At 37.5% G+C, this 19,578-nt stretch overlaps 1 protein-coding gene and 1 pseudogene across 1 annotated transcript in view; one reads left to right on the top strand and one right to left on the bottom strand.

The window, feature by feature from the left end:
- The window catches only part of Septin7 (septin 7), a 49,865-nt gene extending 37,568 nt beyond the window's left edge, over window positions 1–12,297 (bottom strand). The window contains exons 1-3 of the mRNA XM_052755053.1: window positions 12,279–12,297; window positions 10,768–10,870; window positions 259–365 (exon numbers count right to left, since the gene is read on the bottom strand). Coding sequence (XP_052611013.1) covers window positions 259–365; window positions 10,768–10,777 — 117 coding nt within the window. The 5' untranslated portion in view covers window positions 10,778–10,870; window positions 12,279–12,297. The remainder of the gene's footprint in view (window positions 1–258; window positions 366–10,767; window positions 10,871–12,278) is intronic.
- Window positions 698–5,401, top strand: LOC128120843 (40S ribosomal protein S6-like; annotated as a pseudogene).
- Window positions 12,298–19,578: the final 7,281 nt, after the last annotated feature.

Below are 19,578 nucleotides of genomic sequence, written 5' to 3'. Positions count from 1 at the left end.
CAAAACAGACTACACAACCCTAGGGTTATTACTATATCACAATGTAATTTCTAAGAGGATCATCAGAGCAATTATCGCAGGCTCTAATCAAGATAATACCTCTGATCATGTATATATGTTTTTGTTTTTAGTTTAATGAAGTCGTGTTTACCACTTTCCTCTTCAAGTCAAGTATGAATCTACTTCTAGACACCAAATAAAATGAATTTGTTGCGTGTTGACATAACTGTTATTAATTAACAGCAATACCATACATACCTGTACAGTCTTTTTTATTCTATGAGAAGGCCCTGGATATTCTGGAGAATATAAATCTGTGAGGAACAATGAGTTGATTAATGTTGACTTTCCCAGTCCAGATTCACCTGAAAGAAACAGAAGAAAAACATGTCAAATTCAACCAATTTATACAATGAATATAATAATGCTAGTACTTCCCTAGTTAGTGACATTCAAAATATACCAAAGATTCCATATTCAGGCTGGAGAGATGAGCACTAAAGAATAGGCTCACCCACTACAGTCCTCCACTCTACCAACTGAGCTATCGAAGGCTCCGCTGTCAGGCGGATCACTGTGAGTTCGAGGCCAGCCTGGGCTACCAAGTGAGTTCCAGGAAAGGCGCAAAGCTACACAGAGAAACCCTGTCTCGAAAAACCAAAAAAAAAAAAAAAAAAAAAAAAGAATAGGCTCACAATCAAAAACATCAAGACTCCGTATTAGAAAATAATGGTTTTTTTTTTTCTTTTTATTTATTCTTCTCTCATACAATACATCCCAACTGCAGCCTCCCCTCCCTCCACTCCTTCCGGTTCTGCGCACCACCTCTCCTCCCCAGATCCACTGCTCCTCCGTTTCCCTTCAGAAAAGAGCAGTTCTCGGAAAAAATATGTTTGTCCTCAGTTTCACATTGAGTGATGGCTAGGGTAATCACTTCGATAGGATCTGGAATCACCTAGGAGACAAACTTCCAGCTTATTTAGATTATGTTAACCTCTGGGCATGCCTGTGGGGGATTATTTGATTTGGATAACAGAGATAAAATGACTCTCCTTAAAAGAATGGGGGCTAAGGGGAGACATCACCCTCTGGGGTTAGGTGCTGGACTGCATAGAAAGAAGCTAGGTAAGATCAAGCAATCAACTTTCTCTGCTTCTTGACTGGATGCAGTGTGACCAGCTGCCTCAAGCTTCTGATACCAGGCCTTCCCTACTACAAGGACTGTGACCCAAAATAAACCCTTCTCAGGTTGTTTTTGTCAGGGTTATTTATCACAGCCACAGGAAAAGATGCTAACCAAATAAGATCCACACTGTCAAAGGTTTTTAAAATAGATGTTTAATAATTTACCATCCATGTTTTTTAAGAGTAACATTTCTAATACTGTAACTGACACTTAAAAGAAATGTTTTAGTGACCAAAGATAGTCACATTAAGAAAAAAAAATTAGCTGTATGTATCACTGCTTCAGTGAAATGAAAAGTAAAAGTACTAAGCTTTATTATAGACAATACTGAATGACTAAAGATATTAAAAATTAGCAATCTGGGACTAGAAAGATAGCTTAGTAGGGGTTAAGAGCACATAGTGCTCTTGCAAAGGAACCAAACAGGTGCCCTGCAACCATGTCAGGTAGCCTACAATTGAATGTAACTCCAGCTCCAGGGTTGCAATGGCTCTAGCTTCAAAGGCACCTGCACTTCCATGCACATGCCCAACAAAGAAGAGAAGAAGCTAGGGCGTGATTTCTACTGTGATTACATACTCTTTAATTTTTTATGTTTTGTATATAGTAAAGAGCATACAGTTCAGTTTTACCAAAACACAAATAGCTTTAAGGTATACATTATACAAGGTTGAATACATTATAAAATGGAGTGGTGACTGATATAACAGTTAGTGCATTTATTTTTACTAATTAATATACAGTAACACGCATGTTTTGAAAAAAATAACTTTACATATGCAGGCTGGGTTCTGTTTACAATAGCTCACAAAAGAGGTAAGATCCTTACAGCTATAAAACATCCAGAACAAAGAGCAGAATGGTGCAAGTTCTTCACTGATATTTACATGTGAGTTTTCTAGACTCGGATAAAGCATTGTACAATTGCATGGTATCTATAAAGGAGTCACTTTAGAACTAAGAACACAACCAGGCTAAAAAAGACACTCTACGCAAAAGAGGTAGAATAGCCACCCTAGTACCACACAAAATAGATACATCAAAACTGTCAAGACAGTCAACAAAGAACTTTGAATGTTGATAAAAGTATCAATTCACAAAGATGTAACACTTATAAACATATAGATAGCATACAGCAAAATTTCAAAGTATGTAAAACAAACAGTAAAAAGTGAAGAAATAAATAGTTCTATAATTCGACACTTCAGTCACAAACAGAACTATAAGAAGGAACCAAACTGAAGCCATTTTGAAAAGAACTTTCATTTTGAATTAAGGGTCAAACAAAGTTTAAGTTCCCAAGACACCTCCTCCCCCAGACCTCTTCAGACCTCCCTGGGTAACTGACATCTTGGTTGACAAGGTGAGACATGAATTGTGGGCAAGGCACCCACCACATTTGGGTAAACCAACCAATGAGAAGATAAGTGCACCACACAGAGAAATGTTCCTAGGAAAATCCCTAATCCCTGAATCCTGACTGGTGGAAAATATGTCTGTAACTTGGCACAGATGTTTTGTGGTTTTCAGGTTTAAAAACTCTAACATTCTGGCTTGGGGTCACAGTTCAGCTCCCAAGTCTCTTCTGCGGGCCTGATCAATCAGCAGTGGCTTGATTGCAGTAAGTTTTGTCATCTGCATTGACTTGGTGTGTGAATTGTGTTGGCTCCAAGTGGACCCCATAACAGAACAACTAGATGGGCAATAATCTAAGGAAACAATAAGACCTGAGCTACATTATAACCAAAGTAGGCCTAACAATATAGAGAAAACACTGAACCCAGGAGACTAACTAATACACGTTTTTCTTAAGTGTAAAGTAAAACATTTTCCAGTGTAAAGTAAAACATTTTCCAGGAATGACTAAAAGTCTTCCTTTAAAAAAACTGAAGTAAGTTCTTTTTTGTGGCATCTCCTAGGTGTTTCACTGTGTCAAGACGAAGCTACCTGCTGTCAGAAACTCATTCAAGTGGACAATGAACGACCTCTGTAAATTCTACGAGAAGCACATGGCCACAGAAGTGGCTGCTGATGCTGAGTGAGTGTTGGTCCGAATCAGTGGTGGGTATGACAAACAAGGTTTTCCCATGAACAAGGTGTCTTGACCCATGGCACAGTGCACCTGCTGTGGAGTAAGGGGCATTCTTTTATAGACCATGAAGAACTGGAGAGCAGGAGCACAAGTCTGTTTCCAATCTAAGTATTCTCAACTTTGTTATTTAAAAAAAAAGAGAGAGAGAGAGAGAGAAAGATATGCCTGGCCTGACAGATACTACTGTGCTTCATTGGTTGGGGACTAAAAGAGCTGGCAGAATCTGAAAGCTTTTCAATCTCTCTTAAGAAAATGATGTCCACCAATATATTATCAGAAAACCCTTAAACAAAGAAGTTAAGAAACCCAGGAACAAAGCTCCCAAGATTTAGCGACATGTTACTCCACGTGTCCTGCAACAGAAACACAGGTCTACTGCTCTGAAGAAACAACGCACTGAGAAACAACAAGGAGGAGGCTGTAGCCTATGCTAAACTTTTGGCTCGAGAATGAAGGAAGCCAGAAACACACTGCCAAGAGACATAAACTGTCCTTGCTGAGAACTTGTACTTCTAAGTCTGAGTCCAGTCAAAAACAAGTCTTCAAGAGTAACAAACAGGCCTTGAAAAGGAAAAACTGAAATAAAAACATGTATTTTCTAATCAAAACTAAATAAAACTGAGGCTATGGAGACAGCTCGGTGAGTAAAGTGCTTTGCAGTGAAAACATGAAGACCAGAGTTTGATCCCCAGTAGCCATGTAAAAGCAGAGACAGGAAGGTCCTTGGGGCTCACCAGGCAGTCTAGGTTCAGTGACCAAGGAAGACACCTGGTGTCAACGTCCAGCCTCCACACGCATGCTCACATGAGCACATGAACAAACACAAAATAAAAATAAACTGAGAAGTTTACACATATTTAGAAATTAATCAATACACTCTCATATAACCAAAGGATCAAAAAGGAAACTATAAAGGGAAGTAAAATATAAACAGAGAAAAATGAAAATGACAACACAGTGTGCCAACCTTATCGCACTAAGAAAGGCAGTGCTAGGGAATTGTCAGTTGTAAATGCTTACATAAAAATGATGATCGGATTGAAAAACAACCATTTCAGCTTATGGATCTAGAAAAGAATAAATTAAATACAAAACGAAATAATGGCTATGGCAGACTTCCCCCCCCCCCCCAAAAAAAAGAAAAACTAGAAAAGAAAAAGAAAAAAAAATTAACAAAACTAAGTGAGCTGTCCAAAGGGCCTTCAAAATTAAGAAGCCATCAACTACACTGAGAATAAAAGAAGAAAAATTCAAATTAATAAAATTAGAAATAAAAATTGGGATTATTACTATTATTACTAATTTTACAATAGAGTTCCAGGCCATCCTGGGTTATATAGTGGATATAACTTACAAATGGCCATGTATGTTTTCTAACATCCTAAATATACCTAAATATATATAATATACAGTGTCTGTAATCAAAGGAATTCAACTAAAGTCAAAACTAAAAACTAATCAAGCACTTAACCTATTAATTGCCCTACCATTCTCTACCACCCCTATCTTTTTCTTTCCTTTATCCCTAGTTCTGGATCTTAAAACTAAGCCATGAAAATGTACTAAAAAAATGGGCTTCCTTAAGTCAGGCATGGTGGTGCATGCCTTTAGGAGTTGAGGCCAGCCTGGTCTACAAAGCAAGTTCCAGGACAGCCAGGGCTACTACACAGAAAAACTCTGTCTCAAAAAAACCAAAAAAAGAAAAAGAAAAAAAAAAAATTACGCTTAAGACTGACATGTAATTCATAGCTTTATCAGGTACATTCCTTATATAGGATTTATTTTCAAGACTTTTTATTTCTTGGACTGGATATAAGATTTACTACTAAATATGATTTAGTGAGGTATAGAACTCAGCATAGTGGAAGCCCTCATGCCCAGCCACTTTTCTAGGGAAGCATAAATAGAGATATATTTGAGCCCACTGCCATCAAGAATGAGACACGTCTCATTGTGACCAACCTGACATTGGTTCTTGGTGATGGTGGTATTTTGCTTATGCTCTGTTTGAGACACTGTCTCACTGTGTAGCCTGGGCTGGCCTCGAACTTAGAAATCTTCCTGCCTCTGCCTCCCAAGTGTACCACCACACTCAGCCTGACAATGGCTTTTAATTAATTTTTTTTTTTTTTTTTTTTTTTAAAGATTTATTTATTTATTATGTATGCAGTGAGTGTTCAGCCTGCAGGCCAGAAGAGGGCACCAGATCTCATTATAGATGGTTGTGAGCCACCATGTGGTTGCTGGGAATTGAACTCAGGACCTCTGGAAGAACAGCCAGTGCTCTTAACCTCTGAGCCATCTCTCCAGCCCTTTTAATTAATTTTTAAACAAAGATTTGCAATCAAGAATTCTCTAGATATACTGGCTCCAGTGTTACTCAACTGAGTATTAATATATACTCATTACTCTGGGCTACACGCTGCTTGGATAAAAGCATAGACCCACGATAGCTCCCAGAGCTGGCAGTAAGCATACCACCACCATGTCGGGAAGCTGAGGTGGGCAGAGCCAGCAGCCATAGCTGCTGCAGTTTAAAGCAATAGATTCACAATAAGACAGATTCAGATATAATAGTTTACAATATGTGTAAAATATACGTAGGCTTGAAAGAGACAAAAAAGGTGATATATACAGTTATAGAAACAAATACATAGTTTTTAAAAATAAAGTCTTTAAAGAGACAATAAAATTAATATAAAAAATAAGCCACGTAAAGATGAATATTACACAGAAAATCTGGATTGTGTTGTCTTTGGGATTTTTTTTTTTTTTTTTTTTTTTTTTTTTTTTTTTTTGGTTTTTCGAGACAGGGTTTCTCTGTGTAGCTTTGCGCCTTTCCTGGGACTCGCTTGGTAGCCCAGGCTGGCCTCGAACTCACAGAGATCCGCCTGGCTCTGCCTCCCGAGTGCTGGGATTAAAGGCGTGCGCCACCACCGCCCGGCTTCTTTGGGATTTTTAACTGCAGAAAAACATTTGATTATAAAAGCTGTTGAGTTATGCCAAAATGTATATTTTAAAGGTACCTTGACTTCAAAATTTGGATGTAAGGATGTGTTGCTTTGGAAAGGAGACTCTGCTTTTGTTTCTACAGAAAGTCAGAGGCTATGGATTTGTTCCAGATTAAGATACATCAGGTTTGACCAGCCAAGACCCCCTGAAAGGTCTCTGATGACACCATGGCCCAGATGATCCAACATCCAGAATGGTTTGAAGGCAACTGGCTCAGACAATACAGCCTCATGGACTATTCCATAATTTTAAAATTTTCTTTGTGTCCCCATAAGATACAGCGTCCCCCTCCAGCAGGAAGTAGTAAGAGAAGCTACGCCCAAATTCCCAAATTATATGTAATTTTACTTTGTTAAGGTTAAAACCTTCCTTTTTGAAAAAAAAAAAGAAAAGGGGAAGTGCTGTGGGATGGTCTGTATGTCAAGTGTGTTGCTGATTGGTCAATAAATAAATCACTGATTGGCCAGTGGCCAGGCAGGAAGTATAGGCGGGACAAGGAGGAGAATAAAGCTGGGAAGTGGAAGGCTGAGTCAGAGACACTGCCAGCCGCCATGATGACAAGCCACATGTGAAAATGCCGGTAAGACACGAGCCACGTGGCAAAGTATAGATTTATAGAAATGGATTAATTTAAGCTGTAAGAACAGTTAGCAAGAAGCCTGCCACGGCCATACAGTTTGTAACCAATATAAGTCTCTGTGTTTACTTGGTCAGGTCTGAGCGGCTGTGGGACTGGCAGGTGAGAGAGATTTGTCCTGACTGTGGGTCAGGCAGGAAAACTCGAGCTACACATTACTCTTAAATGAGCCTCTGCATGGATATTCATAACAGAAACAGACTGATTTGCAACCATGAGCAAGTAAGCTAATCTAATACCTTAATGTCACCTATGAAATGAGTTCCTATGATAGGATTATGACTTAACATACATAACAAACATATGCCTGACACATAAATGATGAAAAAAAAAAGTAATGTGACTGTTAATCTTGGTTGTCAATTTGATTGGATCTGAAATCAAGTAAGAGCTATGGCTCTGGGCAAGTATGTGAGAGACCTTATGATAAAGAGGGACAAAAAACTGCATTCTAACTGGGCACACATGTACTATTTCTAACCCAAGGATTCACCAGAAGGATTAACTGAGGTGGAAAACCTCCCTTCAGGGTGAGCAGCACTTTACAAGAGTAGCACAGAAAGAAAGAAGTTGGGGGGGGGATGCTTTTATACCTGCTCTCCTTGGTTATTTGGTAAGTGCTTCTACCACGGGACTGTTCACTGACACTGGAACACAGCAGCAGGCCTTCAGCACCACACTGGAACTGCTGAGGCAGCCAACCTTTTGGATTTATCAACTACCAGGTTCTCAGCCTCTCCAGGATGCAAGTGACTGTTACTGAACTACCCAGCTGTACTCATGTAAGCCAATCTAGTAAATCCTCTTGTTTTATATATATAACACTGCATTGGTCTGTTCCTCTAGAAATCCCTGACTAATACAACTGGTCTCTCTTTTCCTAGTTGGAATACCCCTTTAATCCTTACCTCAATTCTAGTCTCAAAATTCGGAGTTAGCATCTTACAAAAGACAGTACCCTTATACTTTTAAATTTTTATTTGATTCTATTAACTTCTACTTATTACCAGGAAATGCTGCATCTTTTTATGCTTATTTTATTTTATCATACAAATTATAAGCTACTTGAAAGAGAAAACAAAAGAAAGCTAAGTATATTATTTACTTTTCTGTTGCTGTGATAAAACACCAGGACCAAAACAACTTAAGGAAGATTTCACTCGAGCTATGGTTCCAGAAGGTTAGAGTCTATGATCAACGGGAAATCATGGCAGCAGGCATGGCTGGAACAGCAAGCTGAGAGCACACATTTTGAACCACAAACATGACGCAGAGAGGTAACAGGGAGTAGGTGAGACCTTAAGCTCTCAAAACCTGTCTCCAGTGACATAGTTCCTCCAGGAAAGCCCCGCCTCCTAAACTTCCCCCAAACAGCACATAAAGTGGAGATCAAATGCCTAGGACTATTAGGGACATCTCATTCAAGTGACCACAGATGACATTCTACTAAACACATGTTCAAAAGCTATTCTTTAAACTAAAATTCTAATATAAAAAATTCAGTTAGTGACATCTCAAAGGTTAAGATGAAGTGTTTCTTCATATGTAATTATCAAATTGCCAACCTATAGAAGACAAAGTCGACTCAACCCATCTGTTTAGACTCACCTCTGCTCCAGAGCTGCATGTACAATACTTCTACCCAACCAGAATCAATCAGGTTAACTAACTGTATTAGTTACTCTGACATTGCTGTGATAAAACACCACCAACTAAGACAACTTTCAGAAGAAAGGGCTTACGAGTTTACATGGGCTTTCAGTACCAGAGGCGTAAGAATACATCATGGCAGGGAGGCCTGGCAGCCGAAGCAGGAGACTGAGATCTCACATCCTTAACCACAAGCTTCACAGTATACAGAGCAAACTGCAAGCAATGTAAAGCTTTAAACTCTCAAAGTCTTCCCCACAGAGACTTCTCCAGTAAGGCCACACCTCCTAAACCTCCCCAAACAGTACTATACTACCAATTGAGAAACCAAATGTTCAGATATGTAAGCCATTTTCATTTAAACCAACATTATTGAGTATAAAATTGCAATGCTTTAACCACATGAACTGTTAAAATAAACACAACTTCCAGGATGAAAAAAAAATTTAATCAAAAGGAAAAAAATTGTGGTAATCAACACAGAGAAATTAATTCTAGTAACTTAATAGCAAATTAAAAGCACTGTGGTAAAGCATGATTAGCAAAACAATATACACTGTGTAAGTCCAGCATGGACTCAACTTTGTCAAGAATAGTTCATCTAGTATCTTGCTTTCACCTTCTTAAAACAAATAATAGGAAAATGTAACACAGTTCCTTTACACTCATGATTTTACTAAAGTCTAAAGTCAGCTTGTAGCCAGTGAAAATAGTCACTTAAGAATAAGACTGCCGCCGGGCGGTGGTGGCGCACGCCTTTAATCCCAGCACTCGGGAGGCAGAGGCCAGCGGATCTCTGTGAGTTCGAGGCCAGCCTGGGCTACCAAGTGAGTTCCAGGAAAGACGCAAAGCTACACAGAGAAACCCTGTCTCGAAAAACCAAAAAAAAAAAAAAAAAAAAAAGAATAAGGCTGCCATTGAAGATTAGTAATATGGTGATATTTTATTTGTACTGAAATGTGATTTTATTTGTATGTTAATAAATAAAGTTGCCTGGGGGTCAGAGTTAATAGCAAGCCATAGAAGAAGCCAGGCAGTGGTGGCACACACCTTGAATCCCAATCTCATGACAGGCAGATCTCTGTGTGCTCAAGGATACAGCCAAAATGGAGACACACGCCTTTAATCTCAATACCAACCACAGAAGACCTGGAGGTCTGTATAGACAGGCAGTGACGAGGAGGTCATGTGGTTGGGTTTACAACCAATGAGGAGGCAGAACAGAAAGTCAATAAAAAGACAGATACACAGGAAGTAGGTCTCTTTCTGAGGGGAAGGACGACAGCAGCAGCGAAGGGTAAGAAAGGGTTTTTAGTATCAGCTCTTAGCTACTGCTCTGACCTCTTGAGCTTTTAACTCTACATAGTAATCTTACCCAGGTTGTAAAAGTACATATATATATAATGATGACATTAACCAACTTATATGAAAAATAACCCTTAACAATATCTTCAAATGGATTATAGAGCACAGCAAAGTGTTCACAGACTGAATTAGAAAACAAGGAGAGGGCTGGAGAGATGGCTCAGAGGTTAAGAGCACTGGCTGCTCTTCCAGAGGTCCGTCCCAACAGCCACATGACGGCTCAGAACCATCTATAATAAAATCTGGTACCCTCTTCTGGCCTGCAAACATACAGGCAGGCAGAACACTGTATACATAATAAATAAATATATCTTAAAAAAAGAAAAGGAAAACAAGGAGAATAACATTTCCCTGCAATATCCACACACAGAGTGCAATTCTAAAGGCAATCATTTGAATTACTACCTTTTATCCTACCTTTCCTTTCAAAATTCAAAGCAAATACCTGCTTACCTTAAATGCTCATGTGACAGCTTCGCTGAAGGTGATTAGCCAGAGAGCACACAAATACTGCAATACTAAGTAGCTATTGGATGCCTTTTCCTCTCTTAGCATCACCATTTGCAGAGAATCACCGTGTTGTTCTACTCTATCACAACTGTCCATCATTTCTCAACTTTCAGTCTCTACCAAAGAGGTTGAGGGTAAAGGAAGGAGAAAGAGGAGATACAAATCCTATTATGCAACTAGGCTAATTGTTAAATGTTTCCACATAAGATAAAATACAACATACATTCACTAAAGTTATTTGAGATATTATTTCTTAAATTCATCCAAAGTTGATTAATAAAGACAAAACTCCAGATTAGTAAGAAATTATCTCACCTACTACCATAAGTGTGAATTCAAATCCTCTTTTCACCGATTTTCTGTAGACTTGATTTGGGAGGTTGGCAAATCCCACATAGCCCTCAAGGTTCTTCGGTTGCTGAGGAAGGGAAGAAAAACCATGTATTAACAAACATTTCAAATTCCCTCATTCTGTTTATATATTTTTTTTAATTATACAAACTGTTTTTTAAAAATTATACACATTAGCTGGGCGGTGGTGGCGCACGCCTTTAATCCCAGCACTCGGGAGGCAGAGCCAGGCGGATCTCTGTGAGTTCGAGGCCAGCCTGGGCTACCAAGTGAGTTCCAGGAAAAGGCGCAAAGCTACACAGAGAAACCCTGTCTCGAAAAACAAAAAACAAAAAACAAAAACAAAAACAAAAAAAATTATACACATTATTATTCATAGCAAATTAATAGTTTACATTGTCATCAATAAAAACATTAATTGTAGAATGTACAGAATAAATTGAACATAATTAAAATAAAATGGTTATTAAAACCCAAGAATGAAGAATTACAGAAACTGGTTTCAGAGCAAAGATTTCATTTGACAATAAGTTTCATTTAACAAGGAACTGAACAACCATCTAAAGCAACAAAATAACAAACAAGTTCCAACTATGAAAAAATTCAAATTCCCTGACTAATTTCCACACTTATGAGTTTCTTGCAATTGATCTTGACTCATGAAATAAAATAAATATTTGTGCTTAAAGCAATTCTTTTCTGTAAATCTTGAAGATTTTCAAAATCAGTCAAGAGGCATGTCTCTTTCAAGCTGTAATCCCAGGCCCACTTGTGTCCCATGATCTTTTGCCTCCCTCTTCATGGAAGGAAATATATCCAGGACTTAAAGTAAACCACAATTATGGAAGCTAAATGGAGTTTTGATTCTCTGATGACCCAAACAATCATTTCATGAGTAATTTTTAAAAATTTAATTCTAAATTGGTAAAGTAAGTCTGATTCTTAATTGAGTCACTGGTTAAAAAAAAATACTGTTCACAGTTACAAGATCTGAGTGAGTAGATGTACTGCTTCATTTTACTTTAGAAATAGTCATCTTTAAATATAGTGGCAAAATACTCTCAAGAAGCACATACATCTAAGTTTTTGACACATTTAAATTCTAATGATAAAACAACTTGTGATATAAAAGCATTACTACAACACATCTGGGTTTAAACAGCCAGAACTCTCCACTGGTTATCACATTTATAGCTAAACAATAATTTTCATCCTTTCCATTAAAATTAACTAATTTTTAAGCCAAATGTTGGTAAGCCAAGCTAGCCCATTCAATTAAAAGCTAATTTTGAACACAACCAGCAGACTGACTGGAATACACTATTTTAAAGTCAAGTATCTGAGAGCCTATGATGAGTATAGCTAAAGCTATGTTAAGTTATACGTTTCTGTAACGGTCATATTTCATCTAATTACAAGTTAAATTCAACTTAGACTATAAACAAGGTTTTGTATAAATTACGTAGTGTACTCACAGCTACTTTGTAATGGAAACATTCCCATCATTCCAGTGTTCCAGATTCCAAAAGAATAAATTCACAGAAGACAGCAAGTGAGGAATTTCACAAAATGTAGTGGCACATTCAGTTCAACCGGAGTAGCAGATCCATTGGAACACAGCAAAATATAGAAAAATTAAAGTTACTTACATGGAACTCAATGACTTAAAAGTAAATTAATAAAACAAATTAAAATAAGACTCTTTCCTATGCATGCCAAAGTAATAGTCTCATATTTTCAGTAGCTTTTATATTTCCTTTAGAAATATAAAAAATCCTATCTTTTAATAAAGGCCAGTTATTATACTGTGTCTTAGAGGGAATGCTGCAAAAGAAGTAGACATATGAAGTTTTGGAAAGGTGTGCTATGAATTTCATACAACTTTTGTGTTGTCAGTCAACAGCCCAGCTTAGACAACACAAACATTTTAGTTAAAATCTTTTCATACAATGCTGCATTTCAAATTCTGTGAACTCAGACTTAAAAGAAATGTAGATTATAGCAAAAAAAGATATGCCATAACATACGGGAAAATTAGATAAGCTGCGGGCTGTGAAAACTGGAAGAAAACCTAGCACAGAGAAGAAAACACAACAGTAGGGATAACTCCCTGAGAAAGGAACAATTTTACACTTGTGCAACCTACTTCAATAACTTGAGGCAGTAAAGGTATTCTTGTAGTTTATACTTGAAGTAATTAATTTAATAAGCGAAAACAAAATTTCAAAAACTGCCACACACACATACACACAGCATGCACAGAATTGAAAAATCTTCCGCAACTATCCTTTTCTTTTGCCACTTCAAGGAACCCACCAGTCAAAAAGGCATAAGACACCCAAGAGTATGTACCTGTGTCTTATTGTCTTTTCTCAAAGTCTTTGGTTCATAATCAGTACTGTTTTAGGGTTGAATTAAGAAAAGGCAGGAAGCATTCCAGCCAACAGGAAGAAGCATAAACTAGGAATAAATCTGGTACTTTCAGGAACAAAAAAGGAGGTATGTGATGTATAACAAAGGAAAGAGACAAAAGGATAGGAAATGAGGTCATGGAGGCAGGTAGGCAGGGGCCAGATCATGTGGGACTCTGCCAAAGTAAGAAGTCTGAATATTATTTGACATGGGGGAAACCACTGGAGGGTTTTGCACAAGCAAGTGACCTGATTAGCATTTTAAAGATAACTTTCACTGTTAAGTGAAGTGGCTTAAGAACTAAGAAGACTACTTCAATAATCCCAGAAAGAGTAGATTAAATTAAGCTATTAGGAAGCAATGAGAGATTGTAAGGATTCAAAATATATTTTCGAAGGTAGACTTGATGGGGGATTGCTAATGAATTTTACATCAGTGAAAGAAGAAGAAACCAAGGATAACCATTGGCTTTGATTTGAACAACTCGATGGTTGGTGGTAATTATGAAAACAATGTACAATGGAGGAGGAAGATTGAGTAGTGAAAGCCAAAATCGACAAAAGATTTAAGCATGTTAAGTTTGGGCTGTCTACTATATTCAAGAAGAGATGTCCAGCTGACAATTTTAAGCATATGACTAAAGAAATTCCAGGGTTGGCTGGTGCTGAAAATAAGTTATCTGCACACAGATACTGGGAAGGGAATGGATTCCCAAAAAGAAACTATAAATAATAAAAAGAAGCGGATCCAGGGCAAAGCCCTGGAGCACTCTAACAATCTGGGCTGACAATTAGGCTAAGAAAGATCTGCCAGGAAGATTCCAAGAAAACCAAGCTGCCTGGATGACTGCAAGGAGGGGCAGCCTTTCAGCTGTGTTGTACCCAATGAAAGAAAATACGTCCATAAGATTTAGAAATAATTTTACAGCTACCTTTGAACAAGGCTAGTCTTAGTAACACAGCGAGGAAGTGGTTGAGCTGATTAAAAGTATACCGTTCTACACATATATTTACTTTAGTTTTAAATTTAAACTATTTGGAACATTTAACTTACTAGGCCCCGTGTGATTAGTTTCTGAAAGACAGATTGTCTCTACAATCCTAACAAACTATGAATACACAACTGGTAACCTCCAAAAAAGTGAATGATCACACTTTTAAAACAAATGTCTTCAGAAGAAATTTTGTCCAAAGACAATTGACAAAGTAGTTTGGCTACTGCTGCCAAACAAACTTTCTCAGATTTTGCAAGCAAGCATTCCAGAAAATACAAAACCTAACATCTGGAGCACCTGGCTCCAGCACAGAAAACCTGGCACCAAATACAGTTTAAAGAATATACTAGCAGTATAACACTATTTGTTAACTAAAGGAGATAATTTTTTATCTCTTAATAATCTTTCCTTACCCTGAACTTTAAAAACAATCTACAGGCTGGGCAGTGGTAGCACACGCCTTTAATCCCAGCACTAGGGAGGCAGAGCCAGGCGGATCTCTGTGAGTTCGAGGCCAGGTACCAAAACTACACAGAGAAACCCTGTCTCAAAAAACAAAACAAACAAAAAAATCTACAGTCTTTAACTCTGAAAGTCTTAACCACCCACTGATTCTTTTCCTGAACAAACAAAATAGTCACAGTGCCAGAATGAAATATAATCTCTGGGCAAAAATAAATAAAATAAATGTTACATGTATACATATATATGCCCACACATACATATATATGTATTTGTGTGTATGAGTAATGTAATTATGATATTTATAATCACGAAAATATAAATATATGATTTTTCACTTAGGCTCCCACCAAAATACTCTGGGGTTATGAAGGTACTCACTGATCTCAAGCCAGTTGTATAAGAAGTAACACTGATTTCTTGTAATAGCTTGTATTTTCAAAATATTTTAGCTAATAGATACAATTCCTATATCAAATTCATTTAAGGGAAAGTAAACAATTCTGTTGATTGATAGAAATAAGATACAGCACTACATGCGTCTGTATTGAATTTATTTAACTCTATTTCTAGGAATCAAAAATACTTTAAGAATAAGACAGGGAGGAGGCAGAGACAGGCAGATCTCTGTGAGTTCAAGGCCAACCTGGTCTACAAAGCAAGTTCCAGGACAGTCACAGCTGTTACACAGAGAAATTGTCTTGAAAAAACAAAGAATTTCAGTTAAAAAAACTAAAATGGTTAAGAATAACAGTGTATAACCCAAAGTACCACAATATACCCAGAATTCTATTCCTCCTTTTGTAATTGCAATTAAAAAAAAAATACATTACAAAAACACAAAGATTACATCAATAACTTTAAAAAACATTTGGTCTTTCCTATACGGTTTTAAATTCAATCTTTGGATTTTAGTATATATGTACATTGCATATTTTTATATTTTTGTTTGTTTGTTTTTGTTTTTCAAGACAAGGTTTCTCTGTGTAACAGCCCCAGGTGTTCTGGAACTCGCTCTGTACACCAGGCTGGCCTTGAACTCACAGAGATCCGCCTGTCTCTGCCTTCCAAGTGCTGGGATTAAAGGTGAGTGCCACCACTACCTGGATACATATTGCTTATGCAATGACAAAAGTAATTAAATTTACCTCCAAAAGTTACAATTAGTTCTAAATATTAAAGAAAAAAAAAGGTAAGAGTGCCCAGCTGCAGTCCCACAGCAGAATCAGTTCAGTACTTAAGCTCAATGCCAGCCCAGGCAACACAGTGAAACCTCCATTGCAAAAATAATTAACTCTTAAATTATGAAAACCAATCACAGATTGTAAAAGGAGAAGATATTACCACAGATATTTATTTGTCTACTACTTAATGCCCCTACTATTACATAATACACATAACTACAACTCTCAGGCACTTGCTTAGTCAAATTCCTAAGGTCATACAGCCAAAGAGAAAATGCTGAAGAACTTCATCCACTATTTAAATGGTGTAAATATTTTTATATAAATGATCTAAAAATACCTATATATGAAACAATATAACACGAACACTAAAAAATTACAAGATTATAAAGTCATAGCTCCTACCCTAAGTATTTTAAAGGTTCATGTGCTATTCTGCATACCTCCAACTACAGTTTTTACTCCGATGGGCAATCTTTAAAAATGTTGTAAATTTATTATGTGTATGTGAGTACAGACATGTGGATTTCATGGCTCTCATGTCTGTCAACATTTAGGAGTCAGTTCTTGATTTCCACAATGCTGTTGTGGGTTCTCTCATTTTTGATGTTCTGTTGCACACTTTAGGCTAGTGATACGATTACAGGTATGACTGATGTATTGATGAACTGACATTCATTTTTACTCTCATTCCTATGTATCTTCGTGTGTATGTGTACATGTCACATGCACATGCATGCCCACAGAAGCCAAAAGAGGGCTCCAAATCCCCCGGAGTTGAAGTCACAGGTGGCTGTAAACTGCCCAGTGTGGGAAGTAAAGAGAATCCTCTGAAAAAGCAGTAAAGTGCTCTTAACCACTGAGCACTCTTCCAGCCCCAACTTGCATTAAATTTTTATTGGATGGTTTAATGGACTATATACCAAGGTGCTAAGCCAATGGATTTTTATAATTAACCTGTAGGAAAAGTGCTAAGTCTTAGATTTCTAATTTCAGGTTTGAGCAACTAAATGAATAGTTATCATTTATTAATACAAGTAATATTAATACTGATACTATTACTAATACTAATACTAATTAGTTAATGCAGAAATCATTTGAATTTAATGTACCAACTGGACTTTAGAGAAGACAGATATTCTAGCAGGCAGTGGACTATATAAAAAGAGACATTATAGCTAGCTGGTGGTGGCGCACGCCTTTAATCCCAGACTTGGGAGGCAGAGGCAGGCAGATCTCTTGAGTTTGAGGTCAGCCTGGTCTACAGCAAATTCCAGAACAACGAAAGCTACACAGAGAAACCCTGTCTCGAAAAACAAAACAACAACAAAAACCAGAAATTAAAATGACAGGCAGATATTAACATTTTAAGTCATTGTTTAAATGGTATGAATCTAAATGCAGTATACAATGAGAAGCTGGCCAAGAACCAATACCAAAATCCCACCATCACCATCTAAACAAAGGTAGAGGGTAGCACAGAGTCAAGAGAGGGCTTTAGGATCAAAAAGAAAAGCTGGTTATTGGTACTTATTTAAATGCTATAGAAAAGATAAAGAAAATGAGTGACTGAAAAGAGGTTCGGTGAGGACACAGATGTTTATACAGTGAAGGAAGGGGTTTCCTCAATACCTGGAACAGAACCACCTTCTAATCTTAAGAGGGGAAAGGCCAGAAGATTTTTCAGAGACAAAGATGTGAAAACAGCAACAAGAACAGGGAAAAAGAGTAAGGAGTCATATCTGGTGGCACAACTATTCAGGAGGCTAAGGCAGGAAGAATACAGGTTCAAGGCCTGCCTAGGCTAAAGTGACTTCAAGGACAGATTCAGTAACTTAATGAAACCCTTGTCTTGAAATAAAAAGTTAAGAAGGCTGAATAAAATGTAAGTTAACAGTGGAAAGCTTAGTATGCACAAGACTCTAGTGTTCAATCCAGAGTAATGCCAAAGCAAAACAAACAAACAAAAAAATGTTAAGGAACAGAGGGAGGATAAGACAGTAAAGCAATATGGTCATCTAATTAATGCCGAAGACCACAAATCTTTGAATGTGAACTTGAAGTCATGTGATCTTTTTTCCCAATAGCAACCTGTAACTTGAGCACAAGATAGCAAGTTTAGGATTTATCTGAAACTATTATTCTCTGGAAAGAACATACAAAAGGACAAGGCTCAAGAGAGCTGGCACACAGAGCTGAATTAAGGCACCACAAATGTAGAAATGAGGAAACTATAGAAGGAACATTCTTTTTAAGATTTAACAAAAAAGAAACACAAGTCCCAAGACCCATAAGGCCACTAAAATGATAGCAGAGGTTGAGGACATGCACAGTGGTAGTGTGTGTGCTCAGCACATAGATGTCCTGAGTTTTCCACTACATTTATGTTGTGCGATTGACTTTGTTCTCAGAAGGTAGAGGAAAGAGGATTCACAAGCTAGGAACCAGCACTATCTACAAAGCAAGTCCCAGGATTACATAAAGAGAATTTGCCTCAAAAAAAAGTGGGGGGGAGGGGGCTGTTTCTATAAATCTGCTAAGTGAGTACACAGTAAACTGTAACTCGCATAAATTCCTGGTAGGAATCTAAATGCTGCTTCTAATTGGGAAAGTCTTGTAATAACTTAAAAAATTAAATGTGTGTGCACGTGCATGTATTTGAGTCAGACCAAAGAAATAAAACCATAAGCCATCATCATTACAGTATTTTTTAAAAGTTAATTAACAGCCAGCTAGACAGCTCTGTGGGTAAAGGTGCTTGCTGGCAAGCATGAAGACATGAGCTCAATCCCCAAAACCCACACACTGGAAAGAGAACCAATTCCTACAAGCTGTCCTCTGGCCTCCACAAGTATGCCCACACCCACAATAAATAAACAAACATAAAAAATGAAATTAAAAAGAATAAAAATAATCTAAAAGAACACAGTACCCCGATTTTAACACCAGTGTTGTTTTGCTAGCTGGACTTGGTGACAATTCTTTTTTCTACTGTCTCCCAAGTTATTTCCAAAGAATCAGAAGCATCTCCACTTTTAAAAATTCAAAAGGGGGGCTGGAGAGATGGCTCAGAGGTTAAGAGCACTGACTGCTCTTCCAGAGGTCCTGAGTTCAATTCCCAGCAACCACATGGTGGCTCACAACCACCTTGAATGAGATCTGGTGCCCTCTTCTGGCCTGCAGTCACATATGCTGTATACATAATAAATAAATGAATTAAAAAAAAATTCAAAAGGAATGAAAATGAAGTCATGTACATCAAAAGCCACCATGGGTTACCTTTTAACACGTAAATCAGACTTTTTTTTTTTATTTTGACAAACTCATTAGACTACAAAGGAAGAAACCTTAAGATTAACCATGATGAGACTACAAGGGAAGTAGATTTAAAAAAAAAATCATCTAGCCGGGCAGTGGTTGCGCATGCCTTTAATCCCAGCACTGAGAGGCAGAGGCAGGAGGATTTCTGTGAGTTTGAGGCCAGCCTGGTCTACAGAGTGAGTTCCAGCACAGCCAGGGCTGTTACACAGTGAAACCATGTCTCAAAAGACACACACAAAAAAGCTATAATATTAATAAAGTGAGACAGATAAACAGCTGCTTAGTTGTATATTAACTTCAGCAGAATTATACATCCCAAGGATCTGACAGTCTTATGGCCTCAAGTCATAATATTATTTCACAATTTGATGAGAACACAGAAGGTACACATGTCAAACCTGC

This window comes from Peromyscus californicus, unplaced genomic scaffold (genome assembly GCF_007827085.1).
Source record: "Peromyscus californicus insignis strain IS unplaced genomic scaffold, ASM782708v3 Scaffold_11__1_contigs__length_118956290, whole genome shotgun sequence".
Taxonomy (NCBI): Eukaryota; Metazoa; Chordata; class Mammalia; order Rodentia; family Cricetidae; genus Peromyscus; species Peromyscus californicus.
The sequence above is the reverse complement of the archived record's forward strand: the minus strand, read 5'-3'. Positions and strand labels throughout refer to the sequence as shown.